The sequence below is a fragment of the Pteropus medius genome, unplaced genomic scaffold (assembly GCF_902729225.1).
Source record: "Pteropus medius unplaced genomic scaffold, Ma_sr-lr_union100, whole genome shotgun sequence".
Lineage (NCBI taxonomy): Eukaryota > Metazoa > Chordata > Mammalia > Chiroptera > Pteropodidae > Pteropus > Pteropus medius.
Window position 1 is genome coordinate 31,355,397 of NW_024354502.1, and position 27,213 is coordinate 31,382,609.

The 27,213-nt window shown below is 36.3% G+C and overlaps 2 protein-coding genes across 5 annotated transcripts in view; one reads left to right on the forward strand and one right to left on the reverse strand.

Moving 5' to 3' along the window:
* Positions 1-1,226, reverse strand: part of RNF170 (ring finger protein 170) — a 28,165-nt gene extending 26,939 nt beyond the window's left edge. Inside the window, exon 1 of one of the 3 annotated variants that reach the window (XM_039853647.1) lies at positions 1,069-1,226. Coding sequence is in view for 1 of the 3 variants with exons in the window: in XM_039853645.1 (XP_039709579.1) it covers positions 769-794 (26 nt within the window). In the remaining 2 variants the exon portion in view is untranslated. Of the gene's footprint in view, positions 1-768; positions 1,028-1,068 lie in introns of those variants that run through there. The other 2 variants (XM_039853648.1, XM_039853645.1) reach the window with 2 other exon arrangements.
* Positions 1,227-1,380: 154 nt separating this feature from the next.
* Positions 1,381-27,213, forward strand: part of HOOK3 (hook microtubule tethering protein 3) — an 82,189-nt gene continuing 56,356 nt past the window's right edge. The window contains exons 1-7 of one of the 2 annotated variants that reach the window (XM_039853643.1): positions 1,381-1,694; positions 6,990-7,075; positions 13,868-13,940; positions 15,575-15,625; positions 16,473-16,605; positions 20,687-20,754; positions 26,789-26,851. In XM_039853643.1, coding sequence (XP_039709577.1) covers positions 1,638-1,694; positions 6,990-7,075; positions 13,868-13,940; positions 15,575-15,625; positions 16,473-16,605; positions 20,687-20,754; positions 26,789-26,851 — 531 coding nt within the window. In that variant the 5' untranslated portion in view covers positions 1,381-1,637. The remainder of the gene's footprint in view (positions 1,695-6,989; positions 7,076-13,867; positions 13,941-15,574; positions 15,626-16,472; positions 16,606-20,686; positions 20,755-26,788; positions 26,852-27,213) is intronic. The other variant, XM_039853642.1, reaches the window with a different exon arrangement.

Here is a 27,213-nt window from a genome sequence, read left to right on the forward strand (position 1 = left end):
AAAATTTGGCGTTGTCTGGTAAAGTTACGTACACCCTCAACAATTCTAGGACTCCACGGTACATATCCTAAAAAACCTTTTACACATTTGCACTAGTATCTAGGTATAAGAAAGCTTATAGCATTATTCTTAGTATTACCAAACTGGAACAAAATGCCATCAACAATAGAATGGATACAGTTCTATTCATACGACAGAATACTAGACAGCAACGAAAATTACCTAATACACAATTTCTATTAATTCAAAGTCACAAAATAACAATATGATCCCACTCATAAAAGTTCAAAAACAGGCACAGAAAAACTATTGTTTAGGCATGCATACCTAGTTGGTAAAGCTATAAGGAAAAAAGCGAGTAAGTGAATAAACCAGTCTGGGGAGGGAATTGTGCTCAGAAAGGAATATAAGGTGTGGGTGGAACTTCTGAGGTACCAGCAATGTTGTTTTTATCTGGATGTTTTATTAGTATTCTTTACACATGTACGTTGTTATCGTTGTTATGTACTTTCCAGCATGTTATATCGCATAATATTTTATCGGTAATCCTGCAGAGATTCACACTTCCAGAAAGGTGTATAGCTCGCGGACGATGAACCTAGCCATTAAGGAAGGACAACTCTTAAGAGAAACAGGCCCTAAAAACTGTCGGGTCGTCACAGATAGGCAATCTGATGCACACCCTGCACACCCTCTCCCTACTTTAACTAAAGATTTCACGGGGTCGAGACTCCATGAGACCCAAGAAAGATCCACGGTTCTCCTCACCGCTGGCCAAGTCCACCTACTACCATCTAGACGCCACACTTCGGCCCTTCCACCGTCTCCGGGGGAGTCCGGACGGGATCGGGGTATTCTGGGGCTTAGCCTCAGGCTTCCTAAAGGAACGTGGAGCCCCGGAGTCCGAGGCATCAACTCCCCCGCCGCGAAGAGCCTCGGCAGTCCCGAGGCGACCCCGGGGTAGTGCCGCCCACGCGGAGCCCTGCTCGGGTTCCTCCGGCTCCGACGCAGGTAGGCGTGCCCAGCCGCGGCCCTGAGGCCGGGGAGGGGTGGGAAGGGGGCGCGTACCTCTCCACCGCAGAGGATACCTTGCCAATTCCCGAAGATAGAGAATTATTTCCGGGGACTGCCCCCGCTACCCCTCCCAGACAACCACTAGCAGTCCCCTTTCTACTTTGGAGTGCGGGCACAGGCGCACGCGCACTGCCGCGCTTCCGTGAGGGCGCGCGCCGAGGGTTCGCCGCCAGGGCCCGGCGCGCGCGCGCCGACACACGCAGGGGGCAGCGTCGGGGCGCGCGCGGCGGCGGCGGCCGGGAGGCGGGGGGCCGGAGCGCGACTGCGCGCAGTGGCCCGTCGACCGCGGCTCTGGCCAGAGCTGGGGGCGGGGCGCGGCGCTGCGGGCGTGGCCGGGGGCGCGCGCGGCGGGCGCGCGTCCTGAGTGAGAAGAGAAGGAGGGGCGCCCGGGGTGACGGTGCGGGAGCCGCTGCTAGTGCCGGACCAGAGTCGGCGGCCAGGATCCGAAGACAGGGTGGGCCAGAGACCAGATCGGCTGCCCGGACCCTCCGACGCGGCCCCGGCCCGAGCGGCTGCCGTTTCTGGCAAGGTGGGGAGGCACTGCCAAACCCCAGCTGGGGAAGATGTTCAACGTGGAGTCCGCAGAGCGAGTGGAGCTGTGCGAGAGCCTTCTCACTTGGGTATGTGATGACTGGTGGGTCCGGGGAAGACCCCCCGCCCCCAGGCCGCCTTTCCGGGATCCCCCCATGCTCGTCGTGGGGGGCGAGCGCCGAGGGCAGCGGTGCCGTCACATCCGGGGCCTGGGGCGGGCGGAGCCGGGGGACGCCAGTGCGGGCCGCGTCTACACCCGCGGCTGGGCGGGGGTCGGCCGGGAGCGGCCGGGCGCGGGAGGTTCGGCCTAAGGGTCCGAGGGAGACTTGCGGGGTTTGAGGTGTTGGTCCAGTGGGAGCTAATGATGGGGTGCAGGCAACGCTGTAATTAGGGTTGTTGTTTGCAGCTGATGAGGCGCTGGCGCTTCACTCTCGCGCTCCCAGGGACACCGAAGCGTTGCTTCTCTCTGCTCTCCAGGCAGCCTATAGAGGCACTCGGGACCCCTGGTTACGACGCTCTTCGCCTTTGTTGTAACGTTCACGCAGGATGGGGCGCAGCCCCTTGAAGGGTGAGCTGGCCCACTGGAAAAGGAGAAGTACTTTTAAGGGAGGGTAGGAAAAATACAAAAAGGCACCCAGATACAGTATTTAAAATGCGAGATGCACTTTAGTGATTAGAAACCAAGTGGTGTTGGAGGTACTTATTAAAGGTAGTAAAGATAAAAACAAATCTGGAAGGTATTTGGGAATCAGTAATGGAACTCGACATTTCGGGGACAACGTTGTGGGATTCTAATTTTAAATAATTAAACGTTTATTAAAACAATCACGTTTTAAAGTAAATACTTTTTTGATTCTAATGACAGCAATCGTGCCTTTAGCAGCCTCTTCGAGAGCTGGCTATAAATCCCACGCTTGTGTGTTTCTCAAACCGTGGGGTCAGTTCATGGTGTGTGTGCGTGCGTGTAGAGAGGTCTTCTGAGCCACCGGATAGACCTAGTGCTTCTTTCTGGAGTATTCATTTTATTTATTGCTAAAAATGTTAAATGTAATTTCTAGACTAAAACATTAGTATATTTATGGAGGTGACTACTGCATTTGTCTTAATGTTAAAGGTAAAACACAGATGTCAAATATTGGGTTACAAGTTCAGATCCCTGGAGTATAGACGTCACTGTGCTATGTGGAGACACTTCCGTGGAAAAGTTAGAGAAGCATTGCCTTGAGTTGGTTGTAACAAACGTAATGAAAATAGTCAGATTTTCATAATTTGAGTTATGTCACGAATCAAATTTTTTCTGAAACAATACATGCAATGGCAGAGCTTGATAATATTCATTAACTTTCATAATAGGCCATTCTTGGTATTTCAGATAGTTTACAATAACATTAACATTCATCCTACAACTGTAATTGGGTTCCAGCTTCAGGAGGGGAAATGGGTTTTACTGTTGTATTTTAGAGGAGAGAGAAAACTGATAAGCTGCACATTGTGGCTAAGGTTCGACTAGGCAGGGGACAGATAAAGAATTATCACATTCTCTGATACTGTGAAAGGAATAGGTCTGGCAGAATAGGTTTGCAAAAAGATGAGGATCTTAACACGTGTTTTGAGCCTGTACAAAGTAGTGCCTCCCTAAATGCTAGAAAAAGAGACAAGAGGGCAAGGATGAGGAATCTAATTGAATTGGAAGTAGGGCTACATTGTTTAAAGTCCAGAAAGACAAGTCATGGAAACAAAGAGGTGTATTTGAAAGCCATCTGCAAAAAAGATGGTAGTTAGCGAAGTTATTTGAGTGAGAAATTCTACTAAAAATATAGAAGAAGAATCATAGAAGGAAGTTTGAAGAGCTACTAATAGAAACACACAGTATGAGAGCATCAATTTTGAATCTGGTAAAATGTCAAAACAGATAATCCAGATTATCAGCTGTAGAGAAGTCAAGGAATACGGTATTGTAGAACCGACTTTTTGAAATGTCACCGGAGAAGATAAGATTAGGGATTACCAGGGACAAATCTGGAGAGGAGAGTCCACACAGAGATGCACAATTCTAAGGTTTGGAAACATTTTAAAACATTGGACATTGAAATGTTTCAAAATAAAGTTGAGTTTAAATGCTGGATTTGTTCTCTTTTAGTTGTCATTATAAAAAGCAGAATAAATGTTTATGTGGAAAATGTTTAAAGTAGCTGAAAATGTAAATTCAGTCTCGTAGCTCCCCTCATATCTGGAGACCAGATTAATTCCAAACCCAAATGGAAGAGGAATACATACACAATACACTCCAAAGAAAAGACTGCCATTTAGAATAATTTACTCTATTTTACACAAACTTCTAGCCAACTTGGTTTGTGGTTTCTTTGCACACAACAAGTTAGAGGGTAACTGCAGTGCTCAGCAAAATACAGACAGCTGTCAGTAACAGAGAAGATACAAGAACTCAAAGTTCAGTTTGGGTGATTCAGTCTTTGAACTGACAGCCTTAGGTAATTCAAGAGCCTCCATATTCAATTATTGAAGACCATAATTATCCTGAATCTCAAATAAAAGTTTGTTTTCACTACATGGCATTTAGTTTGAGGTAAGAGGTATATACTACATTTTAGATATTCTTCCACTAGAAATGGTAAAAATAATAAAAGCTCAGGCACTTAAAGGGATAACTGTTAGTCACTTATGCAGAATTCATTTCTGTGGAACATTTCATTGCCCCAAATGCTGAATAAATTGTTGTATCAGAGAGCTTACTGACCCAAGAACCAAATGTTCCAAATTTTTGTTGAAAGAGGAATCATCATCAAAAGACAAAGTATCCTACTAGTAGAAAACATCTTAAGCTTAAATTTCAAATCACAGTTTGTGCAGCAAGCAAGTTCAGCAGGATGTGCTTGAAAATTTCCACTCTACCTGCTCTCCCCACCCTCTGAGTCAAAATATCTTCTCACTTGTTGGAAAAATCTGCCCTGCCTGTTACACCTGTCAAGCCCAGTTTCTTGAACTGTACATAAAAAGATTGCTCTTTGCTAGGTTTTAGAGACTGAAAACCCAGAAAGAATCTGGAATAGTACCAGTTAATGGCAAGAAGCTAAGTGAGAAAATAATTATCATATAGGCTCAGTACATTTCTTCTAGGGAAGCCAGTAACATTAACATATCCTTATAATTTTCATATTACTTAGCAGCCTGTAAAATGCACACTAGTGTGCAAAGTTAGGGAGAGTATAATTTTTATGATGGTATCTTCCCCATTCCATTCTCTCTGCCTTACTCCATTCTACCAACAATGTTTGTCTTCTACTCGAGCAATAAAGAAATCAGATGTACAAAAATTAAAGCACATATTTTCTAAAGCTTCAATTTTTTTAAAATTGAGGATCAGTATAACATGGTAGTTAAGAATATATATATATATATTCTGAAATTAGACCACCTAAGTTCAAAGCCTGATTTCTGTTTTATACTAACCGTGGGTGGCTGTGGACAAGTAACTTCACCTCTGTGTTCTGACTGCATTCAGTTTAATACTAAGAAGTGACTCTTATGCTTTAGTATTGATCAGCATCATTGGAGAGCTCATTAAAACACTGCGAGGCCCAATGTCTAGAGTTTCTTTCTAATTCAGTAGGTCTGGGCCCTGAGATTCTGCATTTCTCACAAGTTTTCAGGTGATGCTGACTTGGAGACCACATTTTAAGAACCATCACTCTACAGCAGAGTTTGTTAACCTTAGCATTATTGACATTTTGGGTTGGATAATTCTTTGTTTTGGGCCCTGCTTTGTGCATTGTAGGACGTTTAGTAATAGCATCCCTTTACTTGTTAGATGCCAATAGCACCTGCTTAGTTGTAAAAATGTCTCGGAGCAAGATTGCCCCTGGTTGAGAACCACTGCTCTAGGACTATTAACTCCAGGTGATCTCATGCTTTACTCTTCTCATGCTTTTGTAGGAGATAGTATGTGGGAGGTTTGGTGGTGGTAACAGAGCTTTTTGGTATTAAAAGAGTGGTTATAACCCTTCAGGTAGAATTTCATACCTTAATACAGTTAGGCGCAATTATCTTTAAATTTTACTGTGCTATTTTCCTGAAATATCTGGTAGATGTGTAACTCAATCAATAAAAGTATGTGTGAAGACAGAGATGGTCACCTGAGCGTTAGTCCCAATATTTCCATTGTTACTAGTTTGAACTCATCTGTGTTAATATATAAACCTACTAAAATAGGTCTGCCTGCCTCTTTACCTCCAATCCTTTCTTCATGCTGCAGCCAGTATGATCTTTGTGCAAATCTCATGGCCTCACTCTTTTGCTTACTCCCCATTGCTCTTAGGATAGTCCTAACATGGTTTATGAGGTTATGCACAATGCTTCCTCTTTAACGCTATCATTTACATTTTACTTTTCCCTGTTCATCTCTTCCTCCAATTTCCACTCCACACCCGCACCATACCAAGCTGCTTTTCATTCCTAGCTTGCATCCCACTCTCGCTTCTAATCTTTGCGCTTGCTGTTTACATTTCCTGTAATACTCTTTCATTTTACTAACCTATAAACTGAGAGCATGGCCTACATCTATCTTCAGTGATTTATTTCCTTCTAAGTCCTAGTCGCACTGCTGGCTATAATCATTGCTGGCTCAGCTGTATTTTACTCATAGAAATAATTTCTTCTATTTCTTAGCCACATCATGTTGACCAGTACAAAGTTAGTTCTAATTCAGAATACATTTAAAATCAAAGTGAATTGAATATCTAACCTAACCATTGTGTGACTTTTATATATGTGTAGATAATTTTCGCTCCCAGTAAAGGAAATCTCAACCTGGCCAGGATTAAGCAAAAGATTTATCCCCTCATAACAGGAGGCTTCAAGTTTTTTTTTTTAATTCAGTGGCTCAGTTTTGGCCTCAAAGCCTTAGATTTTTTATTCCTCTTCTCTGTATTCCACTGCATTTGCTTCATTCTGAGATAGATTCCATAAGTCACAACATGACTACCAGTGGCAATTGAGGTAATATATTTATTCACATCAAGAGGAGATTGGCTCTTCTTTCTCAGAAGTTCAAGTAAGCATCCCCTTGCAACTCTCTGGTATAAATTGTCCTTTCCTTTGCATCCTTGAGTCAGTCACTGATAGAGGAGATGAAGGTACCATGGCTTTTTTAGACTGATCATCTGTGAAGAGGGCGGGTGCTGGGAAGTCACTCAGCGTCCTCCATGATTTCTCTTTTTCCAAACTTGCAGGAAATTTCCTATAAGGGAAAAAATTTTCAACTCTTCTGCTTCTTCAAATTTATTACAACTTGCAAGATGAGGTACTCATAAAAAGAAACCCAAGAAATCTTCTATATAGGTAACCATGAAACCTTTTTTTCCCTTCAGATCCAGACATTTAATGTGGATGCATCATGCCAGACCGTGGAAGATTTAACGAATGGGGTTGCGATGGCCCAGGTTCTTCAAAAAATGTAAGAATAAATTGCTTTATCTTTTTGTATGTTCTTATACATGAATATTTATTTGATTGAAAACATGGACGAAAAATAAAGTGCTTACATGAAACGTTGTTGCATGTAAAATAAGAACAGTCAGCAGAGATAATTTTAATGGCATGTACTTGTTTAGGTACAGGCTGACTGCCTGAAAGTTTTTTAGGGCTGTAATAGTTATACTGCTCCAGTAGTTTTGCATTTTCAGCATAAGCTTGGCAGAAATTTTCCTGTTAGTGACCAGATTCTGCCATTATAGAAGAATCTAGGAGGCTTGCTCACAGTAATAATGCTGAAATGTAACAGTGAAGCCTTCCTTGATCACCTATTTAAAACCAGTGACAACCATTCTCCTGTGCTCTGTATCCCCTTTAACCTTTTATGTTCTTCTCTAAAGTATATTAATACCATCAGATATACCATCTACTTGCTTATTTATTTGTTATCTGCTGCCGCCTCCTCCCAATACACACTCACAATATAAGCTTCACACAGAGGCAGGGTATTTGTTTTATTCACTGTTATGTCCTAGCTCCTAGGGCAATTCCTGGTGTTTGGTTGAACCACATGAAAATGACCTTTTTTGTAGATCAAAAATGATCAAATATCAGCAGTTTCTCATGGTTCAGTCTGCATCATGGGTGCTCATATTTACTGAATGACTAAGGGAATGAAATATTTGTTTGGAATATATAAAACATACCTGATTCTTTCTAAGTACTTTGAAAACACAATAGTATGGCTGTCTTCAGCTTTCGACCAAGGAATTATTCAAATAAAGGATTACCTGTGAATTTAAGAAGTCACAAGCTTTGACACAATTTGGAGGATACTCATATGTTTTGAAGCTCTGAGCACTTGCATATGATTAGATGGGATTTCATGCAGTTCTCTTGAGACTCAGTATCATCATTAAATGAATTTTTGCTGTTTCTGACCTCATAGTGAACTGTATACATTTGCCCATCTGAGAAGTAGCTCAAATGCCTGAGTTTCAGAGAATCTATCTGTGTGCCTTTAGAACTGGGGACTCAGGCTTGAAAACTGTAGCTTGCTATTGCTTCTTCTATAACTAAGATGGCACACCTCTCCAGATATATAGACACGCAGACTTTTCGATGGAGCTCAAGAAGATTAATTTGAAACCTGACCAGAGTGATCTTGTGATTGTCATGGTCACTTCTGGGTGGGGCCCCAATAATTTTTACCCTTTGAATGGTCTAGAGAGTGTCATTGTAGTCCTTAGTAAAAATTATTTGTAGGCATGTGGGCCTAGGTAAAGCCTTCCAGGTATATGTCAGTAAATGAATTTTTTGCTTAAGTTAGTTTGGGTAGGATTTCTCTCACTTGATTTCTACAAGAAGAAAGACTGTATCATTTTTACCAGATCAAGATCATAACATACATTATGTTCTACAGAATAGTTATTTTAACTTACCAAAATCTTGTGGGCATTTTCCTCATCAATACTTAGATTTTTACTTTTTTTTCCCCAGAATGCCTTTTTTTTCCTTTTGTTGAGGTATATAACACATATAGACAAGCATACTAAAAAAAGTGATGAATATCTGTGTGTACATATGTGTATATTGTATGTATATATGTGTGTATATACATGTTCATATTACCACCACCCAGATTGAAATATATAACATTTCCAGCCCCAAAATGGTTCCTTACATGCCCCTCCTTAATTAATACTTCTTGCTCTAAAGATGATTCTGACTTGTACAACATTAGCTTTTCATGTTCTTGAACATCTTGTAAATGGAATCATACAGTATGTACTGTTTTGTATCTGACTTCTTTTACTCAACATAATGGTCTCTGAGATTCATTCATATTGTGGCATATCATCTATTTTAAATGTATAATGTATACAACTTTAGGGAAATGCAAGTCTTTTGCATTTGGTATTTATTGAATGGCTACTTTGTTTCCACCACTGGTGATGCAAAGGTAAGCCACAACCCACGGGGTAATTGCCTTCAGAGAGTTTATAACCTGGGGAAAAACAAATTTTAAATAACCATGAAAACAAAATTGCTGCTATTAACAAAGTTCTGTGAAGTAAACAGTGTTATGAAAGTTTGTTGAGGTATATCTAACTTAGTCAAGGAAGTCATGAATATTTTACCTGAGTAAAAAAAGATAAATCTGAAAGATGATTGGTAACAGATTTCTTAGCAGAGGGAAGAGCATATGCAGAGGCCTTATAGACTGGTGGAATATGGTGAACACTGCCATAGAAAGACAGAAGGTTTGAGTGGCTAAAGCAGAGTAGGAGTATGGTACAAAATGAGGATTGAATGGTAGGTGGAGCCAGATCATGTAGGGCATTGTGTCTTCATTCCAAGGGCTATGAGAAGCAATTGAGGGTTTCGTTGGTGAGGGTAGGGTAACAGGGTCAGATTTACGTTTTGAAAATACTGTGGTTGCAGGTATGAAATGAATTGGAGAAGATGATAATGATGAGGGCTGATCAATTGGAAAGACTTTTATAGTAACTCAGAAGGGAAGTGATGGTACCTTGTACTAGGAAGTGGCAAAGTAGATGAAGATAAGTGGATGGACTCAAAATGGTATAGAAAATCAAATTCCAATGATTGATATGGGGTAGTTAGTAAAAGGGAGGTATCAAAATTGACTTTTAAGTTTCTAACTTAAGCAAATACACAGAAGAGGATGAACACCCCTGGTGTGAGGATACTGAAAGGTGATCTGCTATGGGGAAGTGCTGGATGTACCATGAGCTAAGTTTGGGAGACAATGAATTTTGAGTGGTGTTGAGACATTAAGAAAAAATGCCAAGTTAGCAGTTGACCATATAAGTCTAGAGTTCAGAAGAGGAGTTCAAACTGGAGATATCAATTTGGGTATTTCTTAATTGAAGCCATTAAGTGTGGATTAAATCACATAATGAAGACTGTAGGGTAAGATGAAAAAATGCCTGAGGCTTGAAGAACATTGACATTTAATTGTTTAAAACCTCAACTAGCAGGAGGGCTAGAGAGGTATAATAAGGAAAGCCAGAGGAGTCTAGGTGCTGAGAAGAAAGTTTTATGGGAAATAACAAATATTCATTTTACCTGGATTAGTAAGTGAAAAACTGTCTTTTTGTAGTTTTAGTAGAAATTTTATCAAATATGGATCTAAGTAAGCTTATTGTTAGTGTAATTTATTTTTCTATAGTTTTTTATGTCATTTTCCATTCATCTGCTTTCCAGCTTCCCAAATTTTGTTGCTGTTGTCTTTTCTCTTTTTGTTCCTGTAGGTTCATATCCCTCTACCTTTTAAAAAATTAATAGACTTTGTATTTTAGAACAGTTTTAGCTTCATAGCAAAATTGAATGGAAAAGAGTTTTATTATGGAGTGACGAAAAAGTTCTGGAGGTGGATAGTGATGATGGTTTCACAACAATGTGAATGTACTTAATGCCACTGAACTGTACACTTAAAAATGGTTTAAATGATACATTTAAATAAATTTTACTACAGTAACAAAAGTTTTTTAAAAACTGAGCAAAAAGCATGGCAGTTACCACATATTTCCTTCTCCACTACACACAGTGTCCCCCCGTCAATATCCCACACCAGAGTAGTATATTTGTTACAACCGATGAACCCACATTAAAACATTATCACTATCCAAAGTTCCTAATTTAGAGTTCACCCTGTGTTGTATATTTTATGGATTTTGACAAAAAATAATGATATGTATTCACCACTGTAGTATCACATAGAATAGTTTTACTACCCTAGAAATGTCTGTTGCTCCACTTTGTCATCCTTCTCTCCCCTCAACCCCTGGCAGTCACTGATCTTTTTACTGTCGTCAGAGTTTTGCCTTTTCTAGAATGTTATGTAGTTGGAATCATACAGCTTATATAGCCTTTTTTACATTGGCTTTGTTAAACAAAAATTTTAACTTTCATGGCTGAAAGTATTTTTAAAAGAAAGAGCTTATTAGACCATTTCTAGCAAAAAAAGACTGGTCCTGGGGCATGGAATCCAAACCTCCAGCAGCATAGCTAGGTAGAAAAGACAAGTCTGTCTTCTCCAAATTTGGCAAACATTTTTATACATCAGGTAAAGGGGAGAAAGATATACACCTTCCTGAAAGAATTTACATCAGCTATAGACAAAGGGGATGGGAGAAAGTGAAGAGGGCTCATTCTGGGATAGGCATGGCACAGTCCACAGTCCGTACAGCACGTATGTAAACAAGGAGTGGAGGTTCTTGGGGTTTGGGGTCAGACAGTACCTGGCTGTTCTCTCTTTTTAGAAATAGCCACCTAGAAGTTAACTTAATAATTCCAACGTACACTAGGGAGTGTGAGCAGTCTTTTGCTGGTTTTGTGCTGCAGTTGTTAAATGATTAACCCCTTTTTGTCGCTTTCTTCCACGGCTAGCCCACTATAAGTTAATTTGGGACATCTCAGAATTTACTCTTTGTCAGTCTCTTTCACTTAGCAGTATTGCATTTAAGGTTCTTCCAAGTCTATTTGTGGCTTGATAGCTCTTTTCTTTTTAGTGCTTCCCACTTTTTTTTTTTTCCTCACAGCTTTATTGAGATGAACTTGACATACAATAAAGTGCACATTTTAAAGTATAAAATTTGGAAAATTTTTACCTGTGTAGATGCCCATGATATTTATCACCACGGTCAAGATAATGAACATATCAATCACTTCAAAAAGTTTCCTCAATCCCTCCTTCCTGTCACCCTTTCCCATCCATCCCCAGGCAACCACTGATTTTCTTTCAGTCACTATAGATTAATTTGCATTTTCTAGAAATTTATGTAAATGAACTCACAGTACGTTTCCTTTTTTGAGGGAAAGTGTATGACTTCTTTCATGCAGCACAATTATTTTGAGATTTTGAGATGTTGTTGCCTGTATTTGTAGTTTGTACATAGTCCATTGTATGGTTGTTGCACGACCAGTTCATTTGTTCCTCTGCTGATGCACATCTGGGTTATCTTAGTTTTGGACTATTACAAATAAAGCTGCTGTGAACTTCAGTGTACAAATCTTTGTGTGGACATATGCTTTCATTTCCTTTGGGTATAGCTAACTCTTCATTAAACATTTAATGGTAAGGAACCAAAATATTTTTTCTAGTAATTAAAAGATCATTAGAAGATAGACCTAAGAAACAGCCTATTTATAAAAATACTAAGGTTTGCTGATAAAAATGCCATATCAAGAAATGAAATCAAAATACAGTGTTTGTTTTAGACTCCATCTTAATTTGGGGGAGGTCAATAAGAATATTACAGTACTTAAATAATTTTAGCAGTAGAAATGAAATTTAATTTTTTGGTTTCTGTGAAGGCAGTTGACTGTAGGTAGACAATATATTTCTGGAATTATATTAAGAATTAAATTAATGGACTTTTCATTTAACTTAAGCTATGACTGGTACATAAATTACAGCCAAATATGATGTTACTGGAAAAGTCTAAGGAAATGGTTTTCTAAGTTTTGTGGGTTTTTTTTTTTTTTTTTTTTTTTAAGGAGGAGTCAGGATATAGTAAGCTATCTTTAGCTTCTTACTCATGAAGAGCACTCCCAGTAAGATTGTCAGTTGTTATTTCCGTATCTGGGCAGAACTGCAATCTATTGAGATTTTAGAGAAATTACGTTTATATTGTTTGATCCTAGCCTGAAAGCATCAGTTAAGGGCTACTTAGAAAACATTGCTGAAGTTGTAACTACTTATCAAAACAGAGTTATGTTTAGATGCCTGCGTAGTGAGTCAAAGTTTATTACTAGGAAAAGTCACACTGAATACAGGAAGGCTGTAGACTACTATTCTTGTGTCTGCCAACATAGTAGATTAGAAGCTTATTAAATTAACGTGCTGTCACTCTCCAAATCTATTTCAGTCCACAGATTTATTGAGAACCTGCTATGTGTCAGGCATGAGGCATTGGGCAATATAGCAGTGAATGAGAACATAGAGAAACATAGGTGTTCAATCTGTGGTCTTGAACAAATAATTAAATTTTGTAGATCAGTTTCAAAGCCTTTAAAATGAGGATCATGCTGGGCTAAAAAGTTTTTTTTTTTTCCTTTCTAGTGTTTACAGAAGTTTGGGAGGTTTTCCTAAGAAAAGTAACCATAAGTATATTCAGGTTCTATCCTTGTTTCAATTTGTTTTGTCCACACCAATGTTATCTTAGACTTTAAGCCTTTTGCAAATAGAAACTGTGTCCAACTTTGACTAATGCCTAGTATTATAGCTCAGAAAATAGATTTTCAGCTTATATTATTTAAAGAAATTGAAGTTTTAGAAACAATATCTGTGACCTCACGGTATTAAATGATGTAGAAAATTGAAATATTAACTGGAAAGTTTATTTTAACCTTTATAATATATTTCTTTTGTCTATTTAAAATTGTTACTGATTTTGACTGTTTTTAGTTATAATGTGATGTCTACAAGTTATGTTAATTCCAAGTTAGTGTATTTATGTATAATTTGTTTTAAAAATATATTAACTATTTTATTATTTTCCACCTTTTAGGTTTTTTTAATAAACAACATATTTTTTAATGAGCTGATAATAATCAAGCTGATTTTAGAGAAATCTATAATTGCATCTGATCTTGTGTACTGAATTATTTAGTGACCGATATGTAGTAAATACATTTTTATGTTGCAGTTAAGTGGTGGTATGGGATGGGTTTCAATTTTTTTGTTGTTTTTTTAGCTAGATAGCTACATGATATTAACAAGCTAGTTTTTTTTTCTCTTTTGCAGAGATCCTGCATATTTTGATGAAAATTGGCTAAACAGAATCAAAACCGAAGTGGGAGATAATTGGAGGCTAAAGGTATTTTCTTTTTCTTTTTCCATCTGTAAATGAATCTCGTCTGTGTATATAATGTTTGTTGATTTTTGATCAGATGTGTCCAGTGAGCTTTAGAAATTTAGGTAGTCTTTAGTGAAATAATCTAGAATTGAAGATTGGCAGTAACCTGAAATTGCTCACCAAGATGTAATGTAAATTAGTAAAGCACAGTGACTGAGGGCATGGACTCTAGAGCCAGTTTGCCTGTGTCCATATCACAACTCTACCATTTGCTGTCTGTGGGAAAGTCTTATCTTTTCTGTGCCTCAGTTTCCCCATTTGTGATGCAAGGATTGTAATAGAATTCATCTTGTAGGAATAAATGAGTTGAATGTATGTAATGTACTTAGGATAGTGCAAGGCACATGTATTAGTTGCTAATATTGTTATTAATAAGAAAATAATGGGACATAAACTACCATTTTAAATGAACACATTGATTTCTAAGTCATTCTAATTTAAAATGTTAAAAAAAAAATGAACATACTAGAATAAAGGAAATATAGTATATATTTTCCATGTCTCCAAATTTCTCTAGAAGTATAAACACATTAGTTTATTTATGAGTTTTTTTTAAACAAAGTTTTCAGTTTCTTTTTTAAAAATAAATGTCTTTGATTAATCATTGGCTTTCACTGCTATAATTCAGCCTCTTTTATTTGATAGCCACAGATTCTATTGTGTTCTATCCTGGGACATCTTCAGCTACTAACATTGTCTAAGAATAGCTATGATCAACAGAATCATATTATATACATACATATTTAACTTAACACAGATGCAGCCATGTGAGTTCGGTAAAAAAAAAAAAAAAAAAAAGTAGAGGGAAAAAAGTAATGGCTGACAGTAAATAGTGCAGGTGATTCTGCCTGTCATTTCACCCAGATAACATGGCAGCGAACCTATTCTCTAGGGTAGAGTGTTGGGAGACATTTATATATTGGTCCCTCATCCTGCCTGTTTCTAGGATGCTTCTTATAGCACAAATATCACTTATAGTACAGAGTGTTATTTCAAGATGTAGGAGTTGGATTTGTTTGTTTGTTTTTTAACTTATGGGCTCATAAATATGTACTTTGATGTCCAACTGAAGAAATAGCAGTCTCTTCTCCCAGTGGAGGAACTTGGAGACATACTTTATAGATTATTTTAAGAGATTTCCAGCGGTAATTATGACTCTAATTTTTGCTTAATGCTTTTAACATTAGAACTTAATCTCTATGTAAGATGTAACTCCACTTTTCTAAGGAAACCAGCACTGAACTCAAGTCTTCACTAAAGGTGGTACTTTTTTTTTCACCTGCAGAAAATCTGAATAATTTGATTTTACAGTTGTCTTATCCAGTTATCCTCCAATTTTTGTCAGTGGTCATAACATTGAAAATTTAACATAATTGGAAACTTAAGTTGTTCTATAAATATCTTAGATCAAATAAATTAAGCCATTAAGAGTTTTTTTTGATGAAAGTAATTCAAATATGCTATTGAATTTTATCTTTTATAAATTTACTTTATGATTAACAAGAATGAGTAGTTGATTTAGAAATGTTTTGTGTTAAACTATATTTTGATATGTGGTTGCCATTTACCCAGTTGTTTTCTCTCTCTCTAAATAGATAAGCAATTTAAAGAAAATTTTAAAAGGAATCTTGGATTATAATCATGAGGTAAGGACTTTTTTCTCCTTCTCCTTGGAAGTATTACTATAGGAGAGTTTAATTTTACAGTATTTTATAATTTCAGTTAAAGGAAAAATTCTTTCAAAGTTAATAATCAGTTTGTCTTACACTGTATAGTTTCTAGGATATTGGTTCAAATAACCATCTATTAGGTGGCTACTAGATAAATACCTTTTTCGTTGTAGTATGCTAGTTTGTAAATAAATACTAATTTATGCTAAACTTTACTTTGTTCTGTCTGTTCTCTCTTTCCTTACTGTGAAAGTAGTTTGGAGTCCATGCATTATTATGATCAACTCCCTTGCTTATTTCCATTTTATTCCTTAGCAGACTCCCCTAACCCATAACACTACAGCCACACTCATCCTGCTTCTGTACTTTTAGGGTCTTTGTTTTTCACTATAGAATTATTAGGTAGATACCTGCCTATTTGTCATTCGGTTTCCCCATAAAGGAATCTTCCATTGTCCTTCCTGATATAGATGTCTTGCTGTCAGCATTTTAGACTCAAAATGGAGTCCAGAGGAGGCTAGGAGGAATCTTACAGTTGGTGACATGCAACCTTTATTTAATTTCCGATCTTTCTAATGCCCTCTGATTCAGAACCTCTATGGCTCTTCAGAAGGTACACATCCAGTCTTTCTGGGCATGGTGGAGGGATCAATAGTACTCAGTTTCTTTGCTCAGTATTCATAAATAGTAATTATGAGTGAGATTGACATGGCAGCTCTGTCCTTAGCAATGAGTTAGTTGTTGATAGTCAGGTCTCTATCACAGATACTTTATTTGATCATATAAACGTAAATGCAATTCTAATCCTTTTATCTCCATTCAGATTTTAGGACAGCAAATTAATGACTTTACCCTTCCTGATGTGAACCTTATTGGGGAGCATTCTGATGCTGCCGAGCTGGGAAGGATGCTTCAGCTCATTTTAGGCTGTGCTGTGAACTGTGAACAGAAGCAAGGTAATTTACTTGAAGTTAGTGTATGCATTTGAAATATTAAGAAAAGTAATACATTTTGTTATATATAAAATATATTTAATAATATACTAATATATTAATGTATATTAATGAATAAGATTTAAATGTATATTTAATAATATATGTAAAAGTAACATATATTGCATATTTTATTCATAAATCGCCAGTACAAATAATAACATCAGGCCATCCTCAAAGAATGCCATTTTCTCCAGCTTTGCTAATAATTTGTTTTCAAGCTTAAAAGAGTTTTGTAAGAAAGATAAGTTTGATTGTGATGATATTCTTTCCCTTTCTGCAAGACTACATAATTCTTTGAGTAGATTATTTTTAACTTCACTGAATGTGATGAAATTTACCGTAAATTAGGCAATATCCAGCTAAATTAATAATATCAATAAGGATATATTGGATCAATTCAGCCCTGGAAACTTAAAATTAGATAATTTAGATTGCAAGTACAAATGATTTATTTTACAAATATTTACTGAACTTACACATCATGCTGGGGCTAGGAATACAGTGTCAGACAGAACAGGAATGGTACATGTCCTCATGGAACTTGTAGTTTAGTGGAGAGGGGTGGCAATAAATAATGCCACACAGAACTGTGTAATCTAAGTGGTGGTGAATGCTGCGAAGGTAAAGTATAATGGAGAACAGTCTAGGCTTGGGTTGGGGAAATTTTTTCAGCAAATATATGGAGTAAAGTCAGGAGTATTCTGAATAGTAGAAGCTGAATGGTACCTTTGAGGAATGAAAAAACAACTTGATTGGAGAATAGTGAGAAGAATAAAGAGAAATGCAGCAGAAGAAAGGCAGATAGGAACTATTCTAAATGTTGATGACACAGTATTTTACTGCTATTTATATGACTCTTGAAGATGATCGATTTCTTTTTTAAGTCCAAAGGTATTTTTCATCTTCCTCTTACCTTACCTTTGGTAATGCAAAACAGATTTTTATTAACTTGTTGTCTGTACTTTTTGGTGTTCTAGTTATAATAATAACAGTCAACAGTTTGTTTGTTTGTTTGTTTTTTAAGCTATGACTAGTTTTATTGGTTTCTGATTCAGGAATTTTTTCTAACAAAATATTTCTCCTTAGCCCCATTCCTTATAGTTTTTAGCATACTCTGCTCCTATAGTAAATTTTAGCTTGTTTTTTCAGTTTAACTCAGGAATTAAAATAGAGATTTTTTACATTTGTGATTTTTGTGTATTACTGAAACGTCTAACAAGTTTTTTTGTCAAAGATTTTAAGATTGGTATAGATAAGATTCAAGACACACTAAATCTCTAAATAAATGCTTTGATTTTAAAAGGTGGATACAAAAATTATTTAATTTTTAATTATTTAATTATTTAATTGAATTATTTAATTCATTGAATTCAGATAATGGCTTCTTATGTATGTATTCTGTTAGGAGATTCATTAATTCTTGGAATTATCTTTGGTACTTAAGGGTCCTTGGAAGCATATAGCTGTTAAAATTGCCTAATCATATTTATTAGAGGATAGGAGCAGGAAACAACAAGGATGCTACCTATATCCATATTCCTATGGGAAAAAAAGACAGTCGTATTATTTATAGAACTTCCCACACAGATCCAGTGTTTTATATAAAACCTAGATTCTCCTGAAATTGTATATAAATGATGACAACTTTGAACAGAATTTTAATATCTCACAGAGGGCATTCTCTGCTCTAAGGAGCACAGTTGAGAGCTAAGAATTAAATGAATTTCTGAATTGTTAAGTACTGTAGTGCTTGTCACTGCACACTTATGATGTGTAAGGCTTACTAAAGTGGCACTGTCATTTACTGCCTGTAGGACATTGGACAAGATACTCAGCCTCTTACCTCAGCTACAAAATGAGGATGCAAAATAGCTATGGGGAGTAAATGATACTGTGTATGTGTATTTATTTTGCAATCTATAAAATACTATATAAATAAAAAGGCTTTTATGTTTAGATTGCTCAGATCATGATTCAAGATACATTTATCTTGGCTATTGAACTTCTCAAGTTGGAGCAAATAAATGGTAATAAATTTGAGGAAGCAAAGATTAGTGGTAGAAAATACACTGATAATAGTACTTACTGAGTGTCTCTCTTCTGCCTGGTACTCTACTAGGTACTAACAGAACAAAAAAAAAATGCTTTTTACAGATTAGGAAACTAAGACTCATAAGTATTATATGAATTGCCCAAAATTTCTTGCTTGTGAAAAGCTAGGCAAGGACAAAAATTCATGTCTTTTCCACATTTAAATTTCATACTCTTTATACTAAACTGTGCTGTAAATTTTTGACCTGAAAGCTGAGTTTTCAGGATAAACTCCTCGACATAGCACACCTCATTCTCCAGCATTGCCTCATAGATCTGCACCCAGTAATCATACATACTTGCATTTGGACTTTTTAAGATTTGTAAATTATTTTTTGTTTTAAAAAATTGTACATTAATGTAGTTCTCATCATCATTTTATCATTTAGCATTTTACGGTGTTCGCGGGGAAGGGCCTTGACGTGGCAACACCGCTTCTTAACTAACGCTTCCCCTCTCACACCTTACTAATAACTTCCTAAATCCCTATTCCCACTGTTATTTGCTTCCCTTCCACTAGGCTGTCATTAAGTTTTCCTTCTCCATTGTCAATGCCACTGCTTCTTCTCTTCCATGTTCACGGTCTTTTATTTTGAGAGCGGTTTAGTCATTCTAGCTGTGCCATTTCCTCCATATCCTTGGAATTCTGTATTTTGTATCTTTGAACAGAATATCTAAAAGCACCTGCTTGCATTCCAACACTTATAGAGTGCTCCTCATTGATAAAACCAAAAAAATTGAGCTTAGACTAAAGGACTTTTTTTTTACTGAATAATAGTTAAGTTATGATATATTCCTATTGTTGACTAAGAACAAGGCCTCTAATTTAAGTGTGTTGTGTATATTGATATGTTTACACATTTGATTGGGCATAAAGTATGCTAAGGGCAATACTTCCTTAAAAACGTGTATTTGATTAAATAAAAGCTTTGGCATTCACAACTAGAATGTCAGAATTTAAAAGTGCTGTCAAAATACTTTCCTTATTTTTAGTAAGTTACCTGTCAAGCAAAAGATTAGTTTGTCATTCCAAAGACATGAGTCCCTTGCAAGGCCGCTTTAACAATTTCACAGTAAGACTCCTTCATATAATACTTGCAGTGCTGAGACAAGTTCTTGGTATTTCTTTTTTGGAAGTATGGCAGGTTGAGGATAAATTTCCTAATTTTACGCTTTAAAATATTTCGTATTAAAACAAATTTACTGTATTTGTTGGAATCCAGCTGGCCTGTTGATTTTTTTATGCTTAATGTCACTTTCGTCATCTATTGTTGGATTTGAAAATAATGAAGACTACTTCCAGGGCCTTTTTTAGAAGGAAAGAAATGATTTTTTTTTTCAACTTTGTTATTACTGACAGTTAAAAGATCCTTCTCTTTTTCAGCAGTGGTGAGGGTACGAATGATGAAGTCGATGCTTGAGCCTATTGGACATGTGGGTCATTATTTTAAATCCCAGGATTATTTAATATTTTTTAACTATGGTATCAGTTTTTAAGATTTTTCTTCCTGTAATAGAACATATTAAGGTTGGAAGAATACAATTCAGTGCTTTGATGTCACATAAGAATAAAGCACAGACTCCAGTTTTTTAACATGTAGCAAAGAATGTGAAAGTCAGATATTTTTTAGATTTTAAGAAGAGTAATATGGAGTTTTTTCCACCCTGGCTTTAGGCTTTGCCATTTCATTTTGTTACATATGTGAGATCTTGTATTTGTGTGACCTTTAGCTGTAGCCTCAACTTTACAAGGAGTGGTTGGGGTGGATGTGGTGATATATTAAGGAAAGATAAATACTGTGATTTTTCAGCTTTTATCTGTGGCACATATGTTTAATCATGTATAAAGAATGCCTAGGAAGAAACAAAATACTGGAAACTACTTATAAGAATTCATGAAGTGGTAGCCTTGACTCCCTCGACTATCATTACAGATTGTTCTTGTTTTCAGAGTACATCCAGGCCATTATGATGATGGAAGAATCTGTTCAACATGTTGTCATGACAGCCATTCAAGAGGTATGTTAGAGCTTTGTGCTTACAGTTTGTGAGAAATTAAAGAAGCAAAAGTTTAAATAGAAGTAGAAATTTAAAAAAGATTCTCCTCATTTTTTTGAGAATTTTTCCTTTAAACTTATGATATAGTTTGTCTTATTTTTATTAAAGAAAATCATACTCATTTAAATTTCTCATTTTTATATAAATCTTAAACAATTATCTTGCAAGTATAGATATTCAGTGACTTCTTAATTTTTAAAAAAATGCCCTCATGAACCAAGAATAGTAGACTAATTCCTAAAGCCATTATACATAATTTCTATCTTAAACCAGCAGTCTGCCTCTTACTTAACTATTGGTTTCTTGTTTGGCAGAATACGAGTCTTCAACTCCAGCTATGCCCACAGCAATTTCTAGATGAATATTTATATTGAAACTATAGGGGAGGAAAAATATTTTTTTCCTCTACTCTTCCAAGTTCTCTGCTGGGGCCTCTGTAACGAAAGACCTATTAGAGAAAAACATATAAATTTATTTAATAAAAGTTTTACATGATACAAGAACCTTCATAAAGAAATGAAGACCATAATATTTAAACCTGAGTGTTTTAATGCTATATTTGATGAAGAGTGGAGAATCCTGGAAAACTGTGATAGGGCAAAAAAGGGTTTGAGCTAAGTAAGTGTAGTAAACTGGGGGAAACAACTAGCCCTGTTCAGTCAGATTTCTTTCAGCATCCCTCTGTCTTCGGAGATAACGATGCTCCTTTTCTTTTGAGTATAAGAAGGGCACCCCTTGGGAGGGTTTTATGACCTGCCTCAGGGGAAAGTCAGAAAGTCCTTCCTGTGCCTACTGTTTCTTAAATTCCTTCAGCTTGAAGTATTCATATGCCAAGGTGCCATATTTTGGCATAGCATGTCCTGAACTCCAGCAAATGTAAAACATAAAACTATAAAAGTAAAAATAAAATGTAGATTAATAACTGGTTGATCTCAGAATATGAGAATGTTTTTAATCATAAAAGCAATGGAAGAAACCGTTAAGGGAACTAGAAAACAGTATAGGACATGAATATGCAATTATCAGAGAAAAAATATAACAGACAAAAAAATGAAAAATGCCACATGCAAATTAAGATAAAGTGTGTGTTCGTTTTTTAATCTGACCTTCTGACTATAAATTCAGAGATTCCTACTACCTGTTCAGTTTTGGTAGTTCATTAGAATGACTAAGAACTCAGGAATGATGTCATTTTTATTACAGCAAAAGAACCCCCATTTCCAATGCATAGAGTGAAGTCTAGGATGGTACCAAATATAAACTTTCTGTTGTCCCCTCCCTGTGGAATCAAGACATGTCATCCTCCTAGCACATTAATGTGTGATAATATGGAGAATATCATCAACTAGAGAAGTTACCTTGAGTTTTCATGTCCAGAGTTTTCATTAGGGTTTCATTATGTAGATATGATTGATTGAATCATTGGCCATGAGATTGCACTCAATTTTCAGCCCCCTTTCCTCCCTTGATGCCAGGCTAACATTAAATGGCTCAAAGCCCCAGCCCTCTAATACATGGTTGGTTTTCTGCCATGGCCAGCCCCAACTAGAGTCATCTCCTTAGCTGAAACTATCTAGAGGTACACCAAAAATAACAAAGATAACTCCGCGTCAGTAAGGAAATTCCAGAGATTTAGAGGCTATCTCCCAGTAACTGGGGACAAAGGCTAGCCAAGTTCTCGGTTACACAGGACCTTTCAAAAAAAGAATAGCTTTTAATTTAAAAAACTATAAGGTTGGCAGTCAGCACTGATGGTAGGAGGGTAAATTGGCACATCTTTTAAAAAATGTTATACTCTTTTATATCATGTCAGATATAAGGTCATGAGTGTTAAAGTATCAAAATGATGATCATCCAAGCAAGATATAAGTTTAATTTACTCTTAAGTGGCCCTGGATTGGCTCTGTAGTCATCAGGAACCCAGCTTTCTTGTAGCTTATTGTCTGCTATCCTTAATACATAATTCCTACCTGGTGCTTGAGCTGTGGCTTCTCAAGTTCCAGGTATCACATTCACATGGTAACTGGGGAATGTGGTATTTGTGCCAGGTGGTCATAGAACCAGCCACAATTTGAGGATTCTGTTATTAAGCAAAAATGCAAAAAAAACAATAAGGGGCCATTAATAGTTCTGCCTTATTGTAATTGATCCTGTAATTTCTCTTTTAGGAATTTATCCTAAGGAAATCTTAAATACAAAGATATATAATAATAGTAATAGCAAACATTTATCTAGCATACCCACTATATACTGGTACTTACTAAGCACATCACAGTTATTAACTCATTTAAAATTTGCTACAATTTAATTAATGCTACTGAAATGTATACTTAAAATATTAAAAGGGCAAATTTTATGTTATATATATTTTATCACAATAAAAAATAACAGACTAACTTCAATTTTTTGAGGTATGTACTGTTATTGTCCCCATCTTATAAAAGAGGAAACTGAGGCATAGGCAGGGTGAGTAGCTTGTTCCAGTTCATACAGAAGTAGTAGCAGAGTTAGAACTCAGATCTAAGCAGTCTGAGTCCAGAGCTCACACCCATAACCATTGTGTGCTGTATTGCCTCAAGATTGTTTATTTCACCATTATGTTCTAGTACTAAAAGGTTAGAAATAACCTAACTGCCCAGCAGGAGTAGAATGAATACATAAATTATGATACAATTGTATATTGGTATATTATGTAGACATTAAAGTATATTTTTGAAAAATGTATAACAACATAGGGGAAGGCTTATGATATAAAGGGAAACAGCACATGAACAGCATAATCCCATTTCTGTTAAAAAAAATTAAGATGAGTAAAAACAAATTTGCCAAAATGTTAACTCCAAATGGTAGAATGTTCTATACTCTTATATATTTTCCAATTTTTTATAACAACAGATATCATATCTATAATCAGTAATATTTTTTAAATTAAAATCTGTGACCAAGTGATTTTTAATTCTGTGACTCCCAAAAAATTATTTAGAAATTCAGACTTAAGATTGGATACAACAGTGTTTATCAAACTATTTTATGTTAACAGATATGTGAAAGCAATGTCTATCCATTGGTATACAAGTGTTTAAATTATGGTACATATTATGTACCCGATAAAATTTTGTAAATAAAAAGGTATCTTATGACAACAGGAAAGCATTTAAAATGTCAAGTGAACTAAGCAATATATAAAATTGTATGTACAATTAGATTTTAAGAATAGATTGTACATTTATTATGTGCATATTCCTTTTATTCATTAAGCCAATACTTAGCACCCGGTATGCACCAGGAGCTATGGTAGGTGTCATGGATACAACTATGAAAAAGGTAGACATGATCTCTTGGCTCACAAAGTATAAGTCTCATGGGAGAAATGGCTAAACGAGGAATTCAGATATATTCAGAGCATTCAAAATGAAAAGTGCCATTATGAGAAAAATATGGGAGTATCTAAGATTGGGGTGTTAGGGAAGACTACTCAGAAGAAGGAGCATCTAGACTGAGCCCTTAAAGATGAGATGAGGTAAGGAAGGAGCAAAAATTCTTGTGAAGTCCAGGAGGCAATAGAAAGCAAGGCCTGCATGGCATATTGGAAGTGATGAAAAGAAGAATGCCTATAGCAGACGTGGTGAGGTAGAGAGTGCTTAGAGATGACACAGGAGACATAAGATCATTAGGATATTTAGCAGTTTTGTTAAAAGAGTTGGAATTTGGGGAGCCAATCAATAGATTTTGAGGAGAGAATACATCGAAGTCTGTATCTGAGACAATCTGTGTAATGAGAAGAATGGTTTAGAGGAAAACAAAGCTAGAAAAAGGGAGAGCAGTTAACAGATGTTAATAATTATCCAGTGAAGAATGATGGAAGCCCAAACTTGGTTATAGCAGTCAGCGGGGAGAGAAGTGGACTGTTTGAAAATTATCAGAATTTGAATCAATTGGCTTGGTGACTGATTGGACTTAGAGGGAGGACAGGGGGTAACTGGATAAAATTATGGGATTGAAGAAGAGCTTCTGTAAGATGGTAGACATTTTTAAGTCACATTCTATTTGTCTTTATTTTTTTATTGTGGTAGAATACATATAAAATTTGCCATTAGTGACGTTTTAGTACATTCATAATGTCATGCAAACATTATCACTATTTAGTTCCAGAACTTTTTCTTCACTACAGTGGGAAACCCTGTGCCCATTAAACAGTCAGTCTTCATTTCTTCCGTTCTCCAGATCCTGGAGACCAGTAATCTGCTTTCTGTCTGTATGGCTTTCCCTATTCTGGATATATCATTTAGATGGAGTCATACGATATGTGCTCTTTTGTGTATGGCTTTTATCATTTAGCTTAATGTTTTCAAGGTTATGTTGTAGCATGTATCAATACTTTGTTCCTTCTTATGGCTGAATAATATTCCATTGTATGGATATACCACATTTTGTTTATTTATTTATTCAGTTGATGGACATTTGGGTTTTTCTCATCTTTTGGCTATTGTGAATAACACTGCTATGAACATGAGTGTACAGGGTTTGTATTTTATAAACACCTTAATTCATTTAGGTATGTACCCAGAAATTGAATTGCTGAGTTATATTGCAAGTCTATGTTTAACTTTTGGAGGAAGCACCAGCCTGTTTTCCACAGGTCCTGTACTATTTTACATTCTTACCAGCAATGCACTAAGATTCTAATTTCTCCACCTTCTTGCCAACCTTTGTTATTGTTCATCTTTCTGATAATAGCAGTCCTGGTGGGTGTGAAGTGGTTTTCTCATTGTGGCTTATTTGCATTTCCCCTAAAGGCTAATGATGTTGAGCATCTTTTCAAGTGTTTGTTATCTTCCTTGGAGAAATAGGAATGGTAGTCAAGCAAATTATAGTATTTTAACCTTTCAATGCTACTGGAAAGAAGCCACAAGAAAGAGAAGATAAAGGTTGAGATATGAGAAGACTAGGACAATAAATGGAGCAGGTTCTATGAGAAGCTGGAAAGAGACAGGGTTCAGAACACAAGTGGAGGGATTAGCCTTGGATAGGAAGCATAGCACTTGTAACTAAATTGAAGAAGGAAAGAATGGGCATGAATGTTGCCAATTTTGTAGATTAAGATAAAGGAAATTGGGGTAATTGTTGTCTGGAGGCAAGGTTTTCTGATGAGGAGAGCGGGGGAGTTTGTGAGGTTTGAGAAATAGGAAAGGTTTGGAATGATTTCTAAAGAGAATAAAGAGACTGCTAACTGGAGAAGCCTAACTGTACTTTCTGGGCAACTTTGAAGGCCCAGTTGAGATTGGAAACTATGTACTATTAGTGTTTTATGATATAAAAATTTTTTTTACTCTCAGAATTTAGCAATCAGAGTATATGGCCAGCAGAGATGGGTAGTAGGATTGATCTTGGATTGAGATTTTACCAGGAAGAAGGAAATGAGGTAAGGGGAGAATTGATTATATTGACAAAATTCATCAAAGTAATAGACAATGAAATCTAGGCTAGAAACAGAAGGTAATTGATTGAACAAATGATGTACCAAAGAAGCTAAAGTAGGGAAGGGGAGATTCCCTAAAATAAGATGATGTTATAAGCAGAAAAGAAAGACCAATTAGGCAGGTAAAACAATGATGTTCACTAGAGTCTAAGCAAGGAAAGGAGTAAAGTGAATATAAGAATGATGGGCTATGAAAAAATGGAGAAAGAGAAGTATAGGACCTGGACACTTCAATGAAATTGAGGAACAGATAATGCAGATATAATTGAATGAGAGTCCTAGAATGACAGATTGTATTCAGAGGGTGGTATACTTAGGTTTTTTTTCAGAGATGATAAGGACTAAACTGTAACAGTGGGAAAAGGAAAAAGACTGGAAGAAAATACTTCCACTCTCCAACTCTCCTCAATTTTTTATAATTCTGTAGTGGCTGGGCGTCCACGTTTGTTGTATTAGTATATTACATAGAATGTCTCTTTTGCCTCTTAGTTATAATCGTTTAAATCTTAATTTCAGCTGATGAGTAAAGAATCTCCTGTCTCTGCTGGAAATGATGCCTATGTTGACCTTGATCGCCAGGTACCTAATTTCACATTGTTTTTATCCATGCAAAGATTGAAAAGGATAAACTTTAGATAATGAAAAGGATGTTTAAGTTGAAAATGCTTATGGAACATGTTGATATAATTCTTTATTTTTTACCTAAAATTTTAAGAACTTAGGCCACTTTACTCATGGATATTACACATTTGTAATTAAATTTGCAATTTGTAATTAAAGTATTATTGCATAACCCACTTTAAAATAAATTAACTTCTTTATTGTAATTTGAGTTTTATAGTCATCATTTTTCTTTTTCCATCAGTGATATCTTTCTATATGCCACATTTGACACAATAGACAAATTCCTGGAAAATGGCATGCATTTTCCATTGGCATAA